The sequence below is a fragment of the Squalius cephalus genome, assembly GCF_949319135.1.
Source record: "Squalius cephalus genome assembly, chromosome: 3".
NCBI lineage: Eukaryota > Metazoa > Chordata > Actinopteri > Cypriniformes > Leuciscidae > Squalius > Squalius cephalus.
This window is the reverse complement of record NC_137124.1, coordinates 878001-895182: the sequence shown is the minus strand read 5'-3', so window position 1 is coordinate 895182 and position 17182 is coordinate 878001. Positions and strand designations below refer to the sequence as shown.

Sequence of the window (17182 nt, the reverse complement as noted above, 5' to 3'; positions counted from 1 at the left end):
AAATAATAATTAATTAATTAAAAACGTATAAATTTAATGTGACGCATATTTGTCAATAATGAATGAACCGGGTCCGATTTCATGACGTAGTTTATTAACAATTATTTTAATTTATTTTATTTTATTTCAATCACCATATTTCATATTATAATCAGCATAAGTTGTGAAGACGATGTGTTCAGTGAAAAGTTTCAGCATGGTAAAACATGACTAGCTGTGAAGAACACTACGGTAACGCTGTACAGTACGGCTCATTAGTGAACACTACTCACTGCATTAACTAACATGAGCTGATAATGAGCACTGCAGTCTTACAGCATTCACTAATGTGTGCTAGTGTTCGTGTGTGTGTTAGTTCTCAGTGCACTAACTGGTGATAATGTGTGTGTGTTAGTTCACAGTGCACTAACTGGTGATAATGTGTGCTAGTGTTCGTGTGTGTGTTAGTTCACAGTGCACTAACTGATGATAATGTGTGTGTGTTAGTTCACAGTGCACTAACTGGTGATAATGTGTGCTAGTGTTCGTGTGTGTGTTAGTTCACAGTGCACTAACTGATGATAATGTGTGTGTGTTAGTTCACAGTGCACTAACTGGTGATAATGTGTGCTAGTGTTCGTGTGTGTGTTAGTTCACAGTGCACTAACTGATGATAATGTGTGTGTGTTAGTTCACAGTGCACTAACTGATGATAATGTGTGTGTGTTAGTTCACAGTGCACTAACTGATGATAATGTGTGTGTGTTAGTTCACAGTGCACTAACTGGTGATAATGTGTGCTAGTGTTCGTGTGTGTGTTAGTTCACAGTGCACTAACTGGTGATAATGTGTGTGTGTTAGTTCACAGTGCACTAACTGGTGTAAACAACTGCTCTGTCCCGCAGAGGCCGGAAGATCGGCTCGGGCCGGAAGAACGGCGGAGCGGGAGCCAAGGGCAAAGACAAGAAACTCTCAGGCACAGAATCAGAGCAAGAGGTACGCTGTCCCACAATGCACTGCTTCATCACAGCACTCTCACATACAGCATCTAGGAGTGTGTCACGCTGTTATCATCTGAAATGTGTGATGATGTAATGCCATTATCAACATCTGGGAAAGCTTATTTGTAAAGCGTATTTCATTTAGGCTTGTTCTTTAATTAATCTTCTTTATAAAAAGAAATGCCACTAAGTTTTGCTCTACACTTATTCTTCATTCCTTTCCGGTTCTGAATAGCATTCATTTTTGAGGATTTGTTGTGGCGTGACAGGAACTAACAAAGTGTTTACAATGTTCTGTTTTATTTATTTCACATCTATTTCTGCAAGTATTAATCAGATGTGATGCGACTGATGTCCCAGTGCGGTCTGACCTGGTGTGTGTTATTCCCTGTGCTAATGTTATATTACGCGTGTGTGTGTGTGTGTGTGTGTGTTCAGGATGATTCCGAGGACAGTGAGACAGAAGGAGACGAGGACGAGGACACGTCTCAGACCAGCACAAACACACAGCCCGGCTCCTTCTACCACAGGTGTTATATCCATATCCATATCCATATTCATACTTTAATACTGCACACTTTAAACCGTTTGCACAATTTATGCTGGATTCCTAACAATCTGAATAGATGCACTTTGAAAATTAAAAAAAAATTAAAATGCATGCAAATAATTATTATTAAACTACTACCGGTACGCCATATTTTATTTATTTATTACATTATATATTTTTCTATATTTTCATACTTTTTAACTGAACAAATTCAAAGGCACAATAAGTGAGATTTCTGCAAGTCCCAAACCACCAGCACTGGGCCATAACACACACACACACACACACACACACACTCACACACACTCTCTCTCTCTCTCTCTCTCTCTCTCTCTCTCTCTCTCTCTCTCTCTCTCTCTCACTCTCTCTCTCTCTCACTCACTCACTCACTCACTCACTCACTCACTCACTCACTCACTCACTCACTCACACACACACACACACACACACACACACACACACACACACACACACACACACACACACACACACACACACACACACACACACACACACACACACACACACACACACACACACACACACACTCACTCTTCTGTTCAAGCGATACCCAACCGTACTCGTGAACATGATTTCTGGATTGTGTAGCGGACGCCACTCCCATGATCCCTCGCTCCCGTCATCAAGCTGCGCCTCTAGTGGCCAAACGTACACACTGTGCCTTTAAGTGTTTTCACAATCATTTACGCCGACGCATTTTGAAAATTATTTTCAGGACCATTTAACCTGTTTGAACCATGTCCATGATTTATTATTATTATTATTTTGTGTGTGTGTTCACACAAGTTTCGTACCATTCCGATGAAGAAAAATTTTTTTTTTTTTTTAAAACGCAGAATTTTTCGGTCAGAATCGACCGAAGAGCAGCAGAGAATCTCTGGCTTCAAGCATGTTCAAACTTTTTAAATAATATGAATAAATTTAATTTTGACAGTTTATGCAATTTCACAATCATTTACACCGAAGCATTTTGAAAATATGATTATTTAAATAAAACAAATAAATGCAGAAATGTTTTATTTATGTAAGAATGACAAATATGCATGCATTCAGTTTTATAGTATATTATATTATTTTTAGTGCTGGGCCACGATTTAATCACATCCAAAATAAACATTTACATAAAATACATGTTATATATATATATATATAGATGCATAAATATATATTTAAGAAATATGTGCATGTACTGTATACATATTTATACATATTTGATATATATTTAAATAAAACATTTTTCTTAAATATATTCATGCGTTATTTGTGTGTGTGTTTTATATATACAAAATAATTATACACAGTAAACACACATATATTATGTAAACACACACTTTTATTTTGGATGATTAAGTGTTGCCCAGCACTAATTATTTTATTTAACCATGGTCATACTTTTTAACTGAATAATTAAAATTTGTCACAATCAATGTATCAATGACAAATATGCATGCATGAAGTTATATAGTATATTATTTAAGCACGTTCATACTTTTTAACTTTACATTTTCACAATGTATGCATGTATTTGAAAACATGCCTGTTCAGAGTGTGTATAACAAGTGTGTGTGTGTGTGTGTCTGTGTGTGCAGTGTGGAGGTCCCGCCGGTGCAGTGTGTCCCCGCCGGCTCCCAGCAGGGGGCGCTGTCCGTGTTCTCCCCGCACCCGTCTCTGATGAGTGTGTTCCCGCCGGCGCCGGCTCCGGAACCGCAGAGGAACCACATCGAGGACGACGACGACGAGGACTACGACTCGTAGACACACACGCACACACACACACACACCGCTTCTGGATTAGCTGTTTTAATTTCTTTTAAACTCTTGTTTTATTGTCCAGGAACAGTTATGCTTGTTTTATTGTCGCGGTTTTTCTTTCCTCCTGTCGGTGAGCCCGGAGGTTTCGGCGTAGACTTACCCCAGTGTGTGTTTGTGCACTCTCCCTCTTCCTCCTCCTCTTCATCATCATCATCATCACTCCGGGACGATCAGGAGGCGTTTATCTCCATCCTCGACTTGTTTTGGACGGGAATGCAGAGCTAATGGCTCTGCTCTGTTTGCTTTGTCAGTTCTTCTGTTTCTGGTTTTGTCCTTTTTAAGCTAGTTTTACTATTAAAGCTTCTTTCCTCCACTGATGACACTGTCGAACCGTCACTGAGACACAACACTCTCTCTCTCTCACACACACACACACACACACACACACCGGGACGATGCACATGTGTATAAATGATTTCCCCTTGTTTTACATGTTTTAGACTCTTTTAATGTTTGCTGTGAGAGTCGTTCAGCTTTTAACTTCTCTTGATTTTGTATGAGTGAAATAAACTTTGAGGTTTCAGTAATTGCTCTTTGGATGTGCTTTACTCGTGAGCGACGCTCGTCATCTCTGATCCAGGATCAGCACCGCTCATAGCTGCTCATAACTGCTCATAGCCGCTCATAGCTGCTCATAACTGCTCATAGCTGCTCATAACTGCTCATAGCCGCTCATAGCCGCTCATAGCCGCTCATAACCGCTCATAGCCGCTCATAACTGCTCATAACTGCTCATAGCTGCTCATAACTGCTCATAGCCGCTCATAGCCGCTCATAGCTGCCCATAACTGCTCATAACTGCTCATAGCTGCTCATAACTGCTCATAACTGCTCATAGCCGCTCATAACCGCTCATAGCTGCCCATAGCTGCTCATAGCTGCTCATAGCTGCTCATAGCTGCTCATAACTGCTCATAGCTGCTCATAACTGCTCATAGCTGCCCATAGCTGCTCATAGCTGCTCATAACTGCTCATAGCTGCTCATAGCTGCTCATAGCCGCTCATAGCTGCTCATAGCTGCCCATAACTGCTCATAACTGCTCATAGCTGCTCATAACTGCTCATAGCCGCTCATAACCGCTCATAGCTGCCCATAGCTGCTCATAGCTGCTCATAACTGCTCATAGCTGCTCATAACTGCTCATAGCTGCCCATAGCTGCTCATAGCTGCTCATAACTGCTCATAGCTGCTCATAGCTGCCCATAACTGCTCATAGCTGCTCATAACTGCTCATAGCTGCTCATAACTGCTCATAACTGCTCATAGCCGCTCATAACCGCTCATAACCGCTCATAGCTGCTCATAGCTGCTCATAGCTGCTCATAACTGCTCATAACTGCTCATAGCCGCTCATAACCGCTCATAGCCGCTCATAGCTGCTCATAACTGCTCATAGCTGCTCATAACTGCTCATAGCTGCTCATAGCTGCTCATAACTGCTCATAGCTGCTCATAACTGCTCATAGCTGCCCATAGCTGCTCATAGCTGCCCATAGCTGCTCATAGCTGCCCATAACTGCTCATAGCTGCTCATAACTGCTCATAGCTGCTCATAACTGCTCATAGCCGCTCATAACTGCTCATAGCTGCATCCAGAACACAGTAATTGTGTTGAGGGACGTGTTTGGTCATTTATCTCTAATTGAAGCTCCCGCTTTTTCATTCTCATTATTGTAATACAATAGTGATGTAAAACACTCACAAAAAAAAAAAGAAAAAAAAACGGTTTTTATGGAAATATTATTTTGGAGGAAAATGTGCTTTTAAATGAATATATAATATAATTTTAACATTTATTTTCAGTTTTATATGGATCTTTTGAAGAAATGCTGAACTTTCTATTCATCAAAGAATCCTGAGAAATAAAATGCATCAGTTTCCACAAAAATATGAACTGATAATAATCATAAATGTTTATTGAGCATCAGATCCTCATATTAGAATGATTTCTGAAGGATCATGTGACACTGAAGACTGGAGTAATGATGCTGAACATTCAGCTTTGATCACAGGAACAAATTACACTTTACTGTATACTCACCTAAAGGATTATTAGGAACACCTGTTCAATTTCTCATTACTGCAATTATCTAATCAACCAATCACATGGCAGTTGCTTCAATGCATTTATGGGTGTGGTCCTGGTCAAGACAATCTCCTGAACTCCAAACTGAATGTCAGAATGGGAAAGAAAGGTGATTTAACCAATTTTGAGCGTGGCATGGTTGTTGGTGCCAGACAGGCCGGACTGAGTATTTCACAATCTGCTCAGTTACTGGGATTTTCACGCACAACCATTTCTAGGGTTTACAAAGAATGGTGTGAAAAGGGAAAAACATCCAGTATGCGGCAGTCCTGTGGGCGAAAATGCCTTGTTGATGCTAGAGGTCAGAGGAGAATGGGCCGACTGATTCAAGCTGATAGAAGAGCAACTTTGACTCAAATAACCACTCGTTACAACCGAGGTATGCAGCAAAGCATTTGTGAAGCCACAACACGCACAACCTTGAGGCGGATGGGCTACAACAGCAGAAGACCCCACCGGGTACCACTCATCTCCACTACAAATAGGAAAAAGAGGCTACAATTTGCACGAGCTCACCAAAATTGGACAGTTGAAGACTGGAAAAATGTTGCCTGGTCTGATGAGTCTCGATTTCTGTTGAGACATTCAGATGGTAGAGTCAGAATTTGGCGTAAACAGAATGAGAACATGGATCCATCATGCCTTGTTACCACTGTGCAGGCTGGTGGTGGTGGTGTAATGGTGTGGGGGATGTTTTCTTGGCACACTTTAGGCCCCTTAGTGCCAATTGGGCATCGTTTAAATGCCACGGCCTACCTGAGCATTGTTTCTGACCATGTCCATCCCTTTATGACCACCATGTACCCATCCTCTGATGGCTACTTCCAGCAGGATAATGCACCATGTCACAAAGCTCGAATCATTTCAAATTGGTTTCTTGAACATGACAATGAGTTCACTGTACTAAAATGGCCCCCACAGTCACCAGATCTCAACCCAATAGAGCATCTTTGGGATGTGGTGGAACGGGAGCTTCGTGCCCTGGATGTGCATCCCACAAATCTCCATCAACTGCAAGATGCTATCCTATCAATATGGGCCAACATTTCTAAAGAATGCTTTCAGCACCTTGTTGAATCAATGCCACGTAGAATTAAGGCAGTTCTGAAGGCGAAAGGGGGTCAAACACAGTATTAGTGTGGTGTTCCTAATAATCCTTTAGGTGAGTGTATATTCACAATATTATTTATAATAATATTTTACTGTTTTTACTGTATTTGTGATTAATAAATGAATCCTCTTTTCAGAACTCACACTCACAGAGCCCAAACCTTTGAACTGCAGTATATGGATTTACATTCATATATTCACGGCTTCCTAACTCTGTGTGTGTGTGTGTGTGTGTGTGTGTGTGTGTGTGTGTGTGTGTGTGTGTGTGAGAGTGTGTGAGTGTGAATGTGTATGTAGAATTATTTTTATATGGTGTGTGTGTGTGTGTGTATGTAGAATTATTTTTATATGGTGTGTGTGTGTGTGTGTGTGTGAGTGAATGTGTATGTAGAAATATTTTTATATGGTGTGTGTGTGTGTGTGTGTGTGTGTGTGAGTGTGAATGTGTATGTAGAATTATTTTTATATGGTTTGTGTGTGTGTGAGTGAATGTGTATGTAGAAATATTTTTATATGGTTTTAGTTTGTGTGTGTGTGTGTGTGAGTGAATGTGTGTGTATGTAGAATTATTTTTATATTGTGTGTGTGTGTGTGAGTGTGAATGTGTATGTATAATTTTTATATGGTGTGTGTGTGTGTGTGAGTGTGAATGTGTATGTAGAATTATTTTTATATGGTTTGTGTGTGTGAGTGAATGTGTATGTAGAAATATTTGTATATGGTTTTAGTGTGTGTGTGTGTGTGTGTGTGAGTGAATGTGTGTGTATGTAGAATTATTTTTATATGGTGTGTGTGTGTGAGTGTGAATGTGTATGTATAATTATTTTTATATTGTGTGTGTGTGTGTGTGTGTGTGTGTGTGAGTGAATGTGTGTGTGTGTGTGTGTGTATGTAGAATTATTTTTATATGGTTTTAGTGTGTGTGTGTGTAGAATTATTTTTATATGGTTTTAGTGTGTGTGTGTGTGTGTGTGTGTGTGAGTGAATGTGTGTGTATGTAGAATTATTTTTATATGGTTTTAGTGTGTGTGTGTGTGTGTGTGTGTGTGTGTGTGTGTGTGTGTGTGTGTGTGTGTGTGTGTGTATGTGTGTGTATGTAGAATTATTTTTATATGGTTTTAGTTTGTGTGTGTGTGTGTGTGTTATATATATTATAGTATGTAAAATATATATTTTTATATCTTATATGGTTTTGTTGTAACGTTATAATAACCCTGACCTCAATATTAAGTATGAATATATTCTGGGCATCACACAGTGTCATTGAACTCCATCTTGACCTTTGACCCCATGAGTCTTCACACTGGTGTGTGTGTGTGTGTCCAGAGTTGCTCTCGCTCTCGAATACGCCACACTCTGTTCATCTGAGAGATGATTATATGATTATTGATTATTGTGGAGTTCTGAGAGCAGAATGTCTCCACACCGACAGAGATTACACCAGGAGACGTGAAGAAAACATGAAATTATAAAATAAAAATAAAAACTAAATTATACAAAAATGATTTGTGTGTTTGTGTGTGTGTGTGTGTGTGTGTGTGTGTGTGTGTCTTAGCAGCCAAAAGCTCAGTTGTGACCAACACACTATATAAACAACTGCATCCTTCCTGCAAAAATGATGACTCAGGCCTCAGTGTGTGTGTGTGTGTGTGTGTGTGTGTGTGTGTGTGTGTGAATAAATCAGGCGACATGATAAACATGTCTGTGTGGAGAGTCTTTAACGCGTACAGAAACACTAAAGGCTGTTCAGCACAGTAACTCTCTTCACCGAGGACAGAAGAGCTTCGTCACTGTGAGAAGTTTAACTCCCTGTGTTTTCAGCCGTGATTCACAGCCGTGACTTTATATAATGCTCAACTTCTGCTCTGAGTATGATCAGTGTGTTCAAATACATCAGACGACCTTTCACCTGTAACTGTGTTCACACACACACACACACACACACACACACTCCTCGTTTACTGTACCCATCGTGTCGAGTGCCATTCAGCACATCTGGACTGATCCTGATCCTGATGATCCTGATGATGATGTTCGTAACTTCAGCCCAAAAAAGTCAAATAAATAAATAAAATAAAAGATCTGCTTAGGTGGGGCATGTTGTCACACTGTATGGGATCATCTGTCCTGTACAAAGTAAAATAAAAAAAGCCTTTTCCAGCAAATAAAAACTTATTTAACTATTTAATAGCTTTTCATTAGGGTTTAAACAATAAAACACACACACATACACTCTCTCTCTCTCACACACACACACTCTCAATCCCCCTCTCTCTCTATCACTCTCTCTCTCTCACACACACACACACACACACACACTCTCAATCCCTCTCTCTCTCTCTCACACACACACACACACTCTCAATCCCTCTCTCTCTCTCTCACACACACACACACACACACACACACACTCAATCCCTCTCTCTCTCTCTCTCTCTCTCTCTCTCACACACACACACTCAATCCCCCCCCTCTCCTCTCTCTCTCACACACACACACAGTGGCCAGGAGAGGGAGGAGGAGAGTCAGTCATCTGACAGTGTTCCTGTCCCACACCCTCACCGGCCACACGGGAAGAGTTCACGGTAAACGGGCTCATCAACACACCGAGTTCGCGTGCGTTTCTGAAACACCACGCCTGAAGAAGACGCTCGACGTGGAGCCGCTGAAGTGACGCGACGCGACGCGACGCCATTAACCAGCGCGTCGCGATCAGCCCAGCGTCTCTTCCTGATACCGAACCCGAGCGAAGTTAAACTTAAAGGAACTCCAGCAGAACTTCAGAAACAGACCCATAATGACGGTCCGGACGGGGGAACCGACGACGCGCGCGTGAGAGAGCGTTTAAGAACGCGTTTCTGCGCGTTTGGCCGCGAGTTGAATTCGCTTTTCCTGCTATTCTTCTTCTTCTTCTGAGCGTTTCCTGCTCGGGCAAAACCACCGAGCTAAAAATACTGACCCTCAATGGACCGCTAAACACAGACTCGAACTCTAATGCATCTCTCGCGAGTTTGTCCTCTTGTTTGGGAGATTCAGAAGGACTTTAAGATCCGGGTAAGTCAGTAAATCCGTGTTTTCATTCTCCACAGAACTACATGATATTTATACATGGTGTTTTTTTTAGAGTATGCAGGTCAGAACCCTCCAAAAGTGACTTTCTGTCACTGATCTGGACCTGGATCCATGTCTAATTAAACTCCTAAAGTGACTGATCTGGATCCTGAACGTCAGTTTTCTTCATCCCGGGTCCATTTTTTGCTCCTACATTGGGATTGATGTCTAATGGAGACTGTTCCACTCCTAAAGTGACTCTTTGTCTCTGATCCGGACCCGGTTTCTTCATCCCGGGTCCATTTTTTGCTCCTACATTGGGATTGATGTCTAATGGAGACTAATCCACGGATCACCCGGACGTACAGAGATCTGAGGGCGAGAGGAGATCTCACTTCATCCGATTCAGATTTATAAAACTCAATGGAGCCGCTGAAGAACATTTTCTCCCGGAGCCCGTTGTCCACCTGGAAGAGCCTGGATCAGACTCAGAAGGGGAGCTTCACCAATCCGGTTTGGACCGCATTGTTCGACTACGAGGCCTCAGGGAACGACGAACTCACCTTGAGGAAAGGAGACCTCGTGGAGGTCTTGTCTCTGGATTCGGAGATCTCCGGGGATGAGGGATGGTGGGCGGGAAAGGTCAACAACAAAGTGGGAATCTTTCCGTCCAACTACGTCTCGTTCAAACCGAGCGGATACGGAAAGCTCCCGGGCTCTGGCGTCGTCCAAGGCTTGGGCCCGGCCGTGGTCCCCGAACTCGAGCCGGAGCCGGTGGACTTCTCCGAGCTGAGTCTTGAAGAGGTCATTGGAGTCGGAGGCTTCGGGAAGGTCTATCGGGGAACGTGGAAAGGGGAGCTGGTCGCAGTGAAAGCGGCCCGGCAGGACCCGGACGAGGACATCAGCGTCACGGCCCAGAACGTGCAGAACGAGGCCCGGCTCTTCTCCATGCTGAGGCACCCGAACATCATCGCGCTCAAGGGCGTGTGCCTGCAGGAGCCCAACCTGTGCCTGATCATGGAGTACGCCTCGGGGGGGCCCCTGAGCCGGGCCCTGGCCGCATCCCGGATCCCGCCGCAGGTCCTGGTGAACTGGGCCGTACAGATCGCCCAAGGCATGCTCTACCTGCACAGCGGCGCCATCGTGCCCGTCATACACCGCGACCTCAAGTCCAACAACAGTAAGTGCTCGTCCTCACAGCAAGGCCTCTTCTGTAGAAGCATACTCCGACGTGTAAAACCCTGCACATCCCAGTTTATTATTAGTTTAGAAAAGGGTAGTGTGTGTGTGTGTGTGTGTGTGTGTGTGTGTTATAAACTAAGTGTTTTCCAGCAGTTGATTTGAAAGAATTCATGACTATATCGAAGCGATTCACATTTAAATGAGCTGATCGGAAGCAGTTTCTCCTCCATTTTACAAAACTTTTTATTTTCATCAAAACCTGTATTATTTGAACTTGTAAAGTCATTTAAATCACATCAATTTAGTTTAGTTTGTTACCATAGAAATCATTTATTTATACAGTCAAACCAACATTTATTCAGACATCTTCAGCATCTCTCACATCATCACAGTTTATTCGCTATAGTTTAGAGAACGGTAATGAAATATGAGCAGAACTCAGGTGATATTGGACTGGTTTTGTCCGTCCTTTTGTTAGACTGTCTCACACATGAATTATGTTGAATATCTGTCAGCTGTTAAATTTAACTACACAATTAGATAATACCAGTTTAGCTCAACCAATCACCAAGCAATGCTTCATTGTGTTCAGTCTGTGTGTAAAAAGAGCATTAGCAATTAAAGAAAACACACTTCAGCAAAACATGATCAGCTCAAAGTGTCCCAATCAGTCTCAGTTTACTGTATCCTGCTCTCCTCACCCACACTAATGAACTATAGTGTCCTGATCACACTAGTGGAACAATATCACACATGACGTCTGGCGTGTGAAGGATGTTTGCCTGCCGCGGAGTCGAGTCCTGTGTGGTCCGAGCGCATCAGTTTCCTTCATAACGCCGTGTATGAGGAGCCCCTAACGGGACATGGGAAATCATGTTTCAGTGCTTCTGCATTCGCTCATCAACAGTAGTGCGTTCCTCTGAGAAACAGGGATATATTAGCGTTTGATATACCAGTTGAAGATTCTCCTCGCGATGAGAGTTATGAATACAGAAATCTGTGTTTACATTGCACACTGGTAATTGATTTGAATTATTATTGTGTGATTGTTTTTCAGTACAGTTGCACTATCTAAACATTGTCTGCACTTTTACAGAAGAAGCGTACATATGCAACTAGTCCATTTCTGCAAGGGCTGGTATTTGGATTTGTACTGTTTTTTTATTTATTGTTGTGTGTAATTGGTATATTATAGGAGGCTATTTGACGATGCTTCACTTTAGATCAGTGTTTGTGTTTCTCCAGAATGCATGCGTCACTTGCAGCCAAAAACAGTGGAGAATGGTACTATATTTATATCGTCAGTGATATCGTTATCGCAACGAATACCAAAATATTGTGATAAAGTTTTAAGTCCATATCGCCCATCCCTACTTAGAAACTTTGCATTTACATGCAAAACAATTGTGTGTCACAAAGGCATTGAAATGCAGTTTCCCCTTCCATATCCTATTATTTCCATCACAGAATATTTGCGAGGGAATGCAAAAGCATTGAAATATAATCTCATATTAGTTCAAAAAAGTTTCTCGGGGAACATTTGCATTTACTTGCAAACGCGCTGGGATATAGTCGTCCCCGGTCCCACCTCAAAGGTCTTGAGTTTCTCGGAGGAACGCAACACTTTTGCAAAAGAAAGCATTAAAACTCCCATCTCATTTCCCTTTACATTTCTGTTAGAGTGAATCTCAAATAGGGTCCATTCCTGGATTCAGCGGCGGGTGTTGTTGTGTTGTGGGATTATTATCAGGCCCACATGGAATCTCTGCCCGCAGAACTCGGGAAAAGCTCCTCAGGTTTCCGCGGAATCATAACTCCCATCATTCACAGACTTCTACATCTTCTACTCAATGCATGTGCGTTTGGTTTGCTATTGTGTCTAACTTGATTGTGCATTCATCGAGGAGCAACACTGTAGTCATTTCAACTCTATTTAAATCCAAGAATTCCGATGATTCCGTCTGGGCCCAGATAGTATTTATTTGGGTTGTTTGGTTGAGCTCCAGGTCTCTGAGAGAATTGCCCGTTTCGGGGGGAAGAGGATATTCCCATGGCATGTATCACACACTTGTGAAGGGAATGTTGTTGGTCTGGATATCAAATGACACACACACACACACACACACACACACACGTTGCCAACTCGATAAGAAGACCTCACACGGGTCAAGGATCATATTAGGACGCAGACATGTAGTACTGAGCTGGACTTTGTGTTTGTTTTGCTGATTATATTGTACCATGTTTATTCCTCATGTATCGACAGATACTGTGACACAGTCCCTTAAAACAGCTTTGAAAATGTAAAAGTAAAATCTGATTTACATTAGTAAATGTATTATTCTTAAACTTAACTTTTCTGATGATCAGAATGATCTATTTAGATATTAGATGGCATGTTAAGCTAACCTGAAGAGTCAAACATTTACCATGGTAAAATAAGTGGCTTATGCTTTTATAAAACAGTCAACACTGTTACACTGGCGTGTGTTAATCAGCAGTTTGCCAAGACTTTGCTCAGACTTTTTCTTTTTTCCCTCTCTCTTACACGTCTGTTTCGTTATTGTCCTCCCACGTATATCCCATGATCCTCCACTTCCCTGCAGAGTCAGGCGAGAGCGTGTCCATTGGGCTGGAAACCACCTCAGTTGCGTAAAACAAACTTTTTAATGCCGGCTCGCCGCACAATTCCCTCGCTGTGGTTCTCGATCTTATCTGTCCCTCTCCCTGTCTCTCTCTCTCTCTCTGCCTGTTGTTTTTTAATTCTTTCCGATCTCTTTGTCCCAGACCTGCCCTGACTTGTCTCTCGAGCTCCGTCGTTCCAGATCGCAGCATCCTGTGTTTTTCTTTCTTCTTTCGTCTGTTTCTCTTTTTTTCCCTCAGCTAACTTCATTTTTTGCTTCCTACTCATTTTCTAAAGACAGCCTCCCTCTGTTCCTGTGCTGAGGGTTCAGGTCACTGCCATGCCTGGAGTTTCCTCAGCGTTCAATCAGTAGTTTAGTGTCAAGAGTTTCATTATTTAAGAATTCTGCTGAAATAAAGAGGTTCTTAGGTTAATCAGGGGGTTAATGAGAAGAGATTCACTATTTCACCTCTAGATTCATGTGAAGTATTTATTCTGTGTTCAGTAGTTTAATGTGAAGAGATTCAGTGTTCAGTAGTTTAATGTGAAGAGTTTCTGTGTTCAGTAGTTTAATGTGAAGAGATTCTGTGTTCAGTAGTTTAATGTGAAGAGATTCTGTGTTCAGTAGTTTAATGTGAAGAGTTTCTGTGTTCAGTAGTTTAATGTGAAGAGTTTCTGTGTTCAGTAGTTTAATGTGAAGAGTTTCTGTGTTCAGTAGTTTAATGTGAAGAGTTTCTGCGTTCAGGAGTTTAATGTGAAGAGTTTCTGTGTTCAGTAGTTTAATGTGAAGAGATTCTGTGTTCAGTAGTTTAATGTGAAGAGATTCTGTGTTCAGTAGTTTAATGTGAAGAGATTCTGTGTTCAGTAGTTTAATGTGAAGAGTTTCTGTGTTCAGTGGTTTAATGTGAAGAGTTTCTGTGTTCAGGAGTTTAATGTGAAGAGATTCTGCGTTCAGTAGTTTAATGTGAAGAGATTCTGTGTTCAGTAGTTTAATGTGAAGAGTTTCTGTGTTCAGTGGTTTATTGTGAAGTGATTCTGTGTTCATTAGTTTAATGTGAAGAGATTCTGTGTTCAGTAGTTTAATGTGAAGAGATTCTGTGTTCAGTAGTTTAATGTGAAGAGATTCAGTGTTCAGTAGTTTAATGTGAAGAGTTTCTGTGTTCAGTAGTTTAATGTGAAGAGATTCTGTGTTCAGTAGTTTAATGTGAAGAGTTTCTGTGTTCAGTAGTTTAATGTGAAGAGTTTCTGTGTTCAGTAGTGTAATGTGAAGAGATTCTGTGTTCAGTAGTGTAATGTGAAGAGATTCTGTGTTCAGTAGTTTAATGTGAAGAGTTTCTGCGTTCAGTAGTTTAATGTGAAGAGATTCTGTGTTCAGTAGTTTAATGTGAAGAGTTTCTGTGTTCAGTAGTTTAATGTGAAGAGATTCTGTGTTCAGTAGTTTAATGTGAAGAGTTTCTGTGTTCAGTGGTTTAATGTGAAGAGTTTCTGTGTTCAGGAGTTTAATGTGAAGAGATTCTGCGTTCAGTAGTTTAATGTGAAGAGATTCTGTGTTCAGTAGTTTAATGTGAAGAGTTTCTGTGTTCAGTGGTTTATTGTGAAGTGATTCTGTGTTCATTAGTTTAATGTGAAGAGATTCTGTGTTCAGTAGTTTAATGTGAAGAGATTCAGTGTTCAGTAGTTTAATGTGAAGAGATTCTGTATTCAGGAGTTTAATGTGAAGAGTTTCTGTGTTCAGTAGTTTAATGTGAAGAGATTCAGTGTTCAGTAGTTTAATGTGAAGAGTTTCTGTGTTCAGGAGTTTAATGTGAAGAGTTTCTGTGTTCAGTGGTTTAATGTGAAGAGTTTCTGTGTTCAGTGGTTTAATGTGAAGAGTTTCTGTGTTCAGTAGTTTAATGTGAAGAGTTTCTGCGTTCAGTAGTTTAATGTGAAGAGATTCAGTGTTCAGTAGTTTAATGTGAAGAGATTCTGTATTCAGTAGTTTAATGTGAAGAGTTTCTGTGTTCAGGAGTTTAATGTGAAGAGTTTCTGTGTTCAGGAGTTTAATGTGAAGAGTTTCTGTATTCAGTAGTTTAATGTGAAGAGATTCAGTGTTCAGTAGTTTAATGTGAAGAGATTCTGTATTCAGTAGTTTAATGTGAAGAGTTTCTGTGTTCAGGAGTTTAATGTGAAGAGTTTCTGTGTTCAGGAGTTTAATGTGAAGAGTTTCTGTATTCAGTAGTTTAATGTGAAGAGATTCTGTGTTCAGTAGTTTAATGTGAAGAGTTTCTGTGTTCAGGAGTTTAATGTGAAGAGATTCTGTGTTCAGTAGTTTAATGTGAAGAGTTTCTGTGTTCAGTAGTTTAATGTGAAGAGATTCTGTGTTCAGTAGTTTAATGTGAAGAGATTCTGTGTTCAGTAGTTTAATGTGAAGAGTTTCTGTGTTCAGTAGTTTAATGTGAAGAGATTCTGTGTTCAGTAGTTTAATGTGAAGAGATTCTGTGTTCAGTAGTTTAATGTGAAGAGTTTCTGTATTCAGTAGTTTAATGTGAAGAGTTTCTGTATTCAGTAGTTTAATGTGAAGAGATTCTGTATTCAGTAGTTTAATGTGAAGAGTTTCTGTGTTCAGGAGTTTATTGTGAAGAGATTCTGTGTTCAGGAGTTTAATGTGAAGAGTTTCTGTGTTCAGGAGTTTAATGTGAAGAGTTTCTGTGTTCAGGAGTTTAATGTGAAGAGTTTCTGTGTTCAGGAGTTTAATGTGAAGAGTTTCTGTGTTCAGTAGTTTAATGTGAAGAGATTCTGTGTTCAGTAGTTTAATGTGAAGAGTTTCTGCGTTCAGTAGTTTAATGTGAAGAGATTCTGTGTTCAGTAGTTTAATGTGAAGAGATTAAGTGTTCAGTAGTTTAATGTGAAGAGATTTTGTGTTCAGTAGTTTAATGTGAAGTGATTCAGTGTTCAGTAGTTTAATGTGAAGAGTTTCTGCGTTCAGTAGTTTAATGTGAAGAGATTCAGTGTTCAGTAGTTTAATGTGAAGAGATTCAGTGTTCAGTAGTTTAATGTGAAGAGTTTCTGCGTTCAGTAGTTTAATGTGAAGAGTTTCTATATTCAGTAGTTTAATGTGAAGAGATTCTGTGTTCAGTAGTTTAATGTGAAGAGATTCAGTGTTCAGTAGTTTAATGTGAAGAGTTTCTGTGTTCAGTAGTTTAATGTGAAGAGTTTCTGCGTTCAGTAGTTTAATGTGAAGAGTTTCTGCGTTCAGGAGTTTAATGTGAAGAGTTTCTGTGTTCAGGAGTTTAATGTGAAGAGTTTCTGTATTCAGTAGTTTAATGTGAAGAGATTCTGTATTCAGTAGTTTAATGTGAAGAGATTCAGTGTTCAGTAGTTTAATGTGAAGAGTTTCTGCGTTCAGGAGTTTAATGTGAAGAGTTTCTGCGTTCAGGAGTTTAATGTGAAGAGTTTCTGTGTTCAGTAGTTTAATGTGAAGAGTTTCTGCGTTCAGGAGTTTAATGTGAAGAGTTTCTGCGTTCAGGAGTTTAATGTGAAGAGTTTCTGTGTTCAGGAGTTTAATGTGAAGAGTTTCTGTGTTCAGTAGTTTAATGTGAAGAGTTTCTGCGTTCAGTAGTTTAATGTGAAGAGTTTCTGCGTTCAGTAGTTTAATGTGAAGAGTTTCTGCGTTCAGTAGTTTAATGTGAAGAGTTTCTGTGTTCAGTAGTGTAATGTGAAGAGTTTCTGTGTTCAGTAGTTTAATGTGAAGAGATTCTGTGTTCAGGAGTTTAATGTGAAGAGTTT

At 40.6% G+C, this 17182-nt stretch overlaps 2 protein-coding genes across 3 annotated transcripts in view; both read left to right on the top strand.

The window, feature by feature from the left end:
- drap1 (DR1-associated protein 1 (negative cofactor 2 alpha)) overlaps positions 1 to 17182 on the top strand; it is a 141461-nt gene that overhangs the window by 6723 nt on the left and 117556 nt on the right. Inside the window, exons 5-7 of one of the 2 annotated variants that reach the window (XM_079865896.1) lie at positions 885 to 975; positions 1419 to 1510; positions 3141 to 3314. In XM_079865896.1, the coding sequence (XP_079722022.1) occupies positions 885 to 975; positions 1419 to 1510; positions 3141 to 3306 (349 nt within the window). In that variant the 3' untranslated portion in view covers positions 3307 to 3314. Of the gene's footprint in view, positions 1 to 884; positions 976 to 1418; positions 1511 to 3140; positions 3891 to 17182 lie in introns of those variants that run through there. The other variant, XM_079865895.1, reaches the window with a different exon arrangement.
- Positions 9088 to 17182, top strand: part of LOC307156283 (mitogen-activated protein kinase kinase kinase 11) — a 47629-nt gene continuing 39534 nt past the window's right edge. Inside the window, 2 exon segments of the mRNA XM_079867577.1 lie at positions 9088 to 9615; positions 9686 to 10792. Coding sequence (XP_079723703.1) covers positions 10036 to 10792 — 757 coding nt within the window. The 5' untranslated portion in view covers positions 9088 to 9615; positions 9686 to 10035.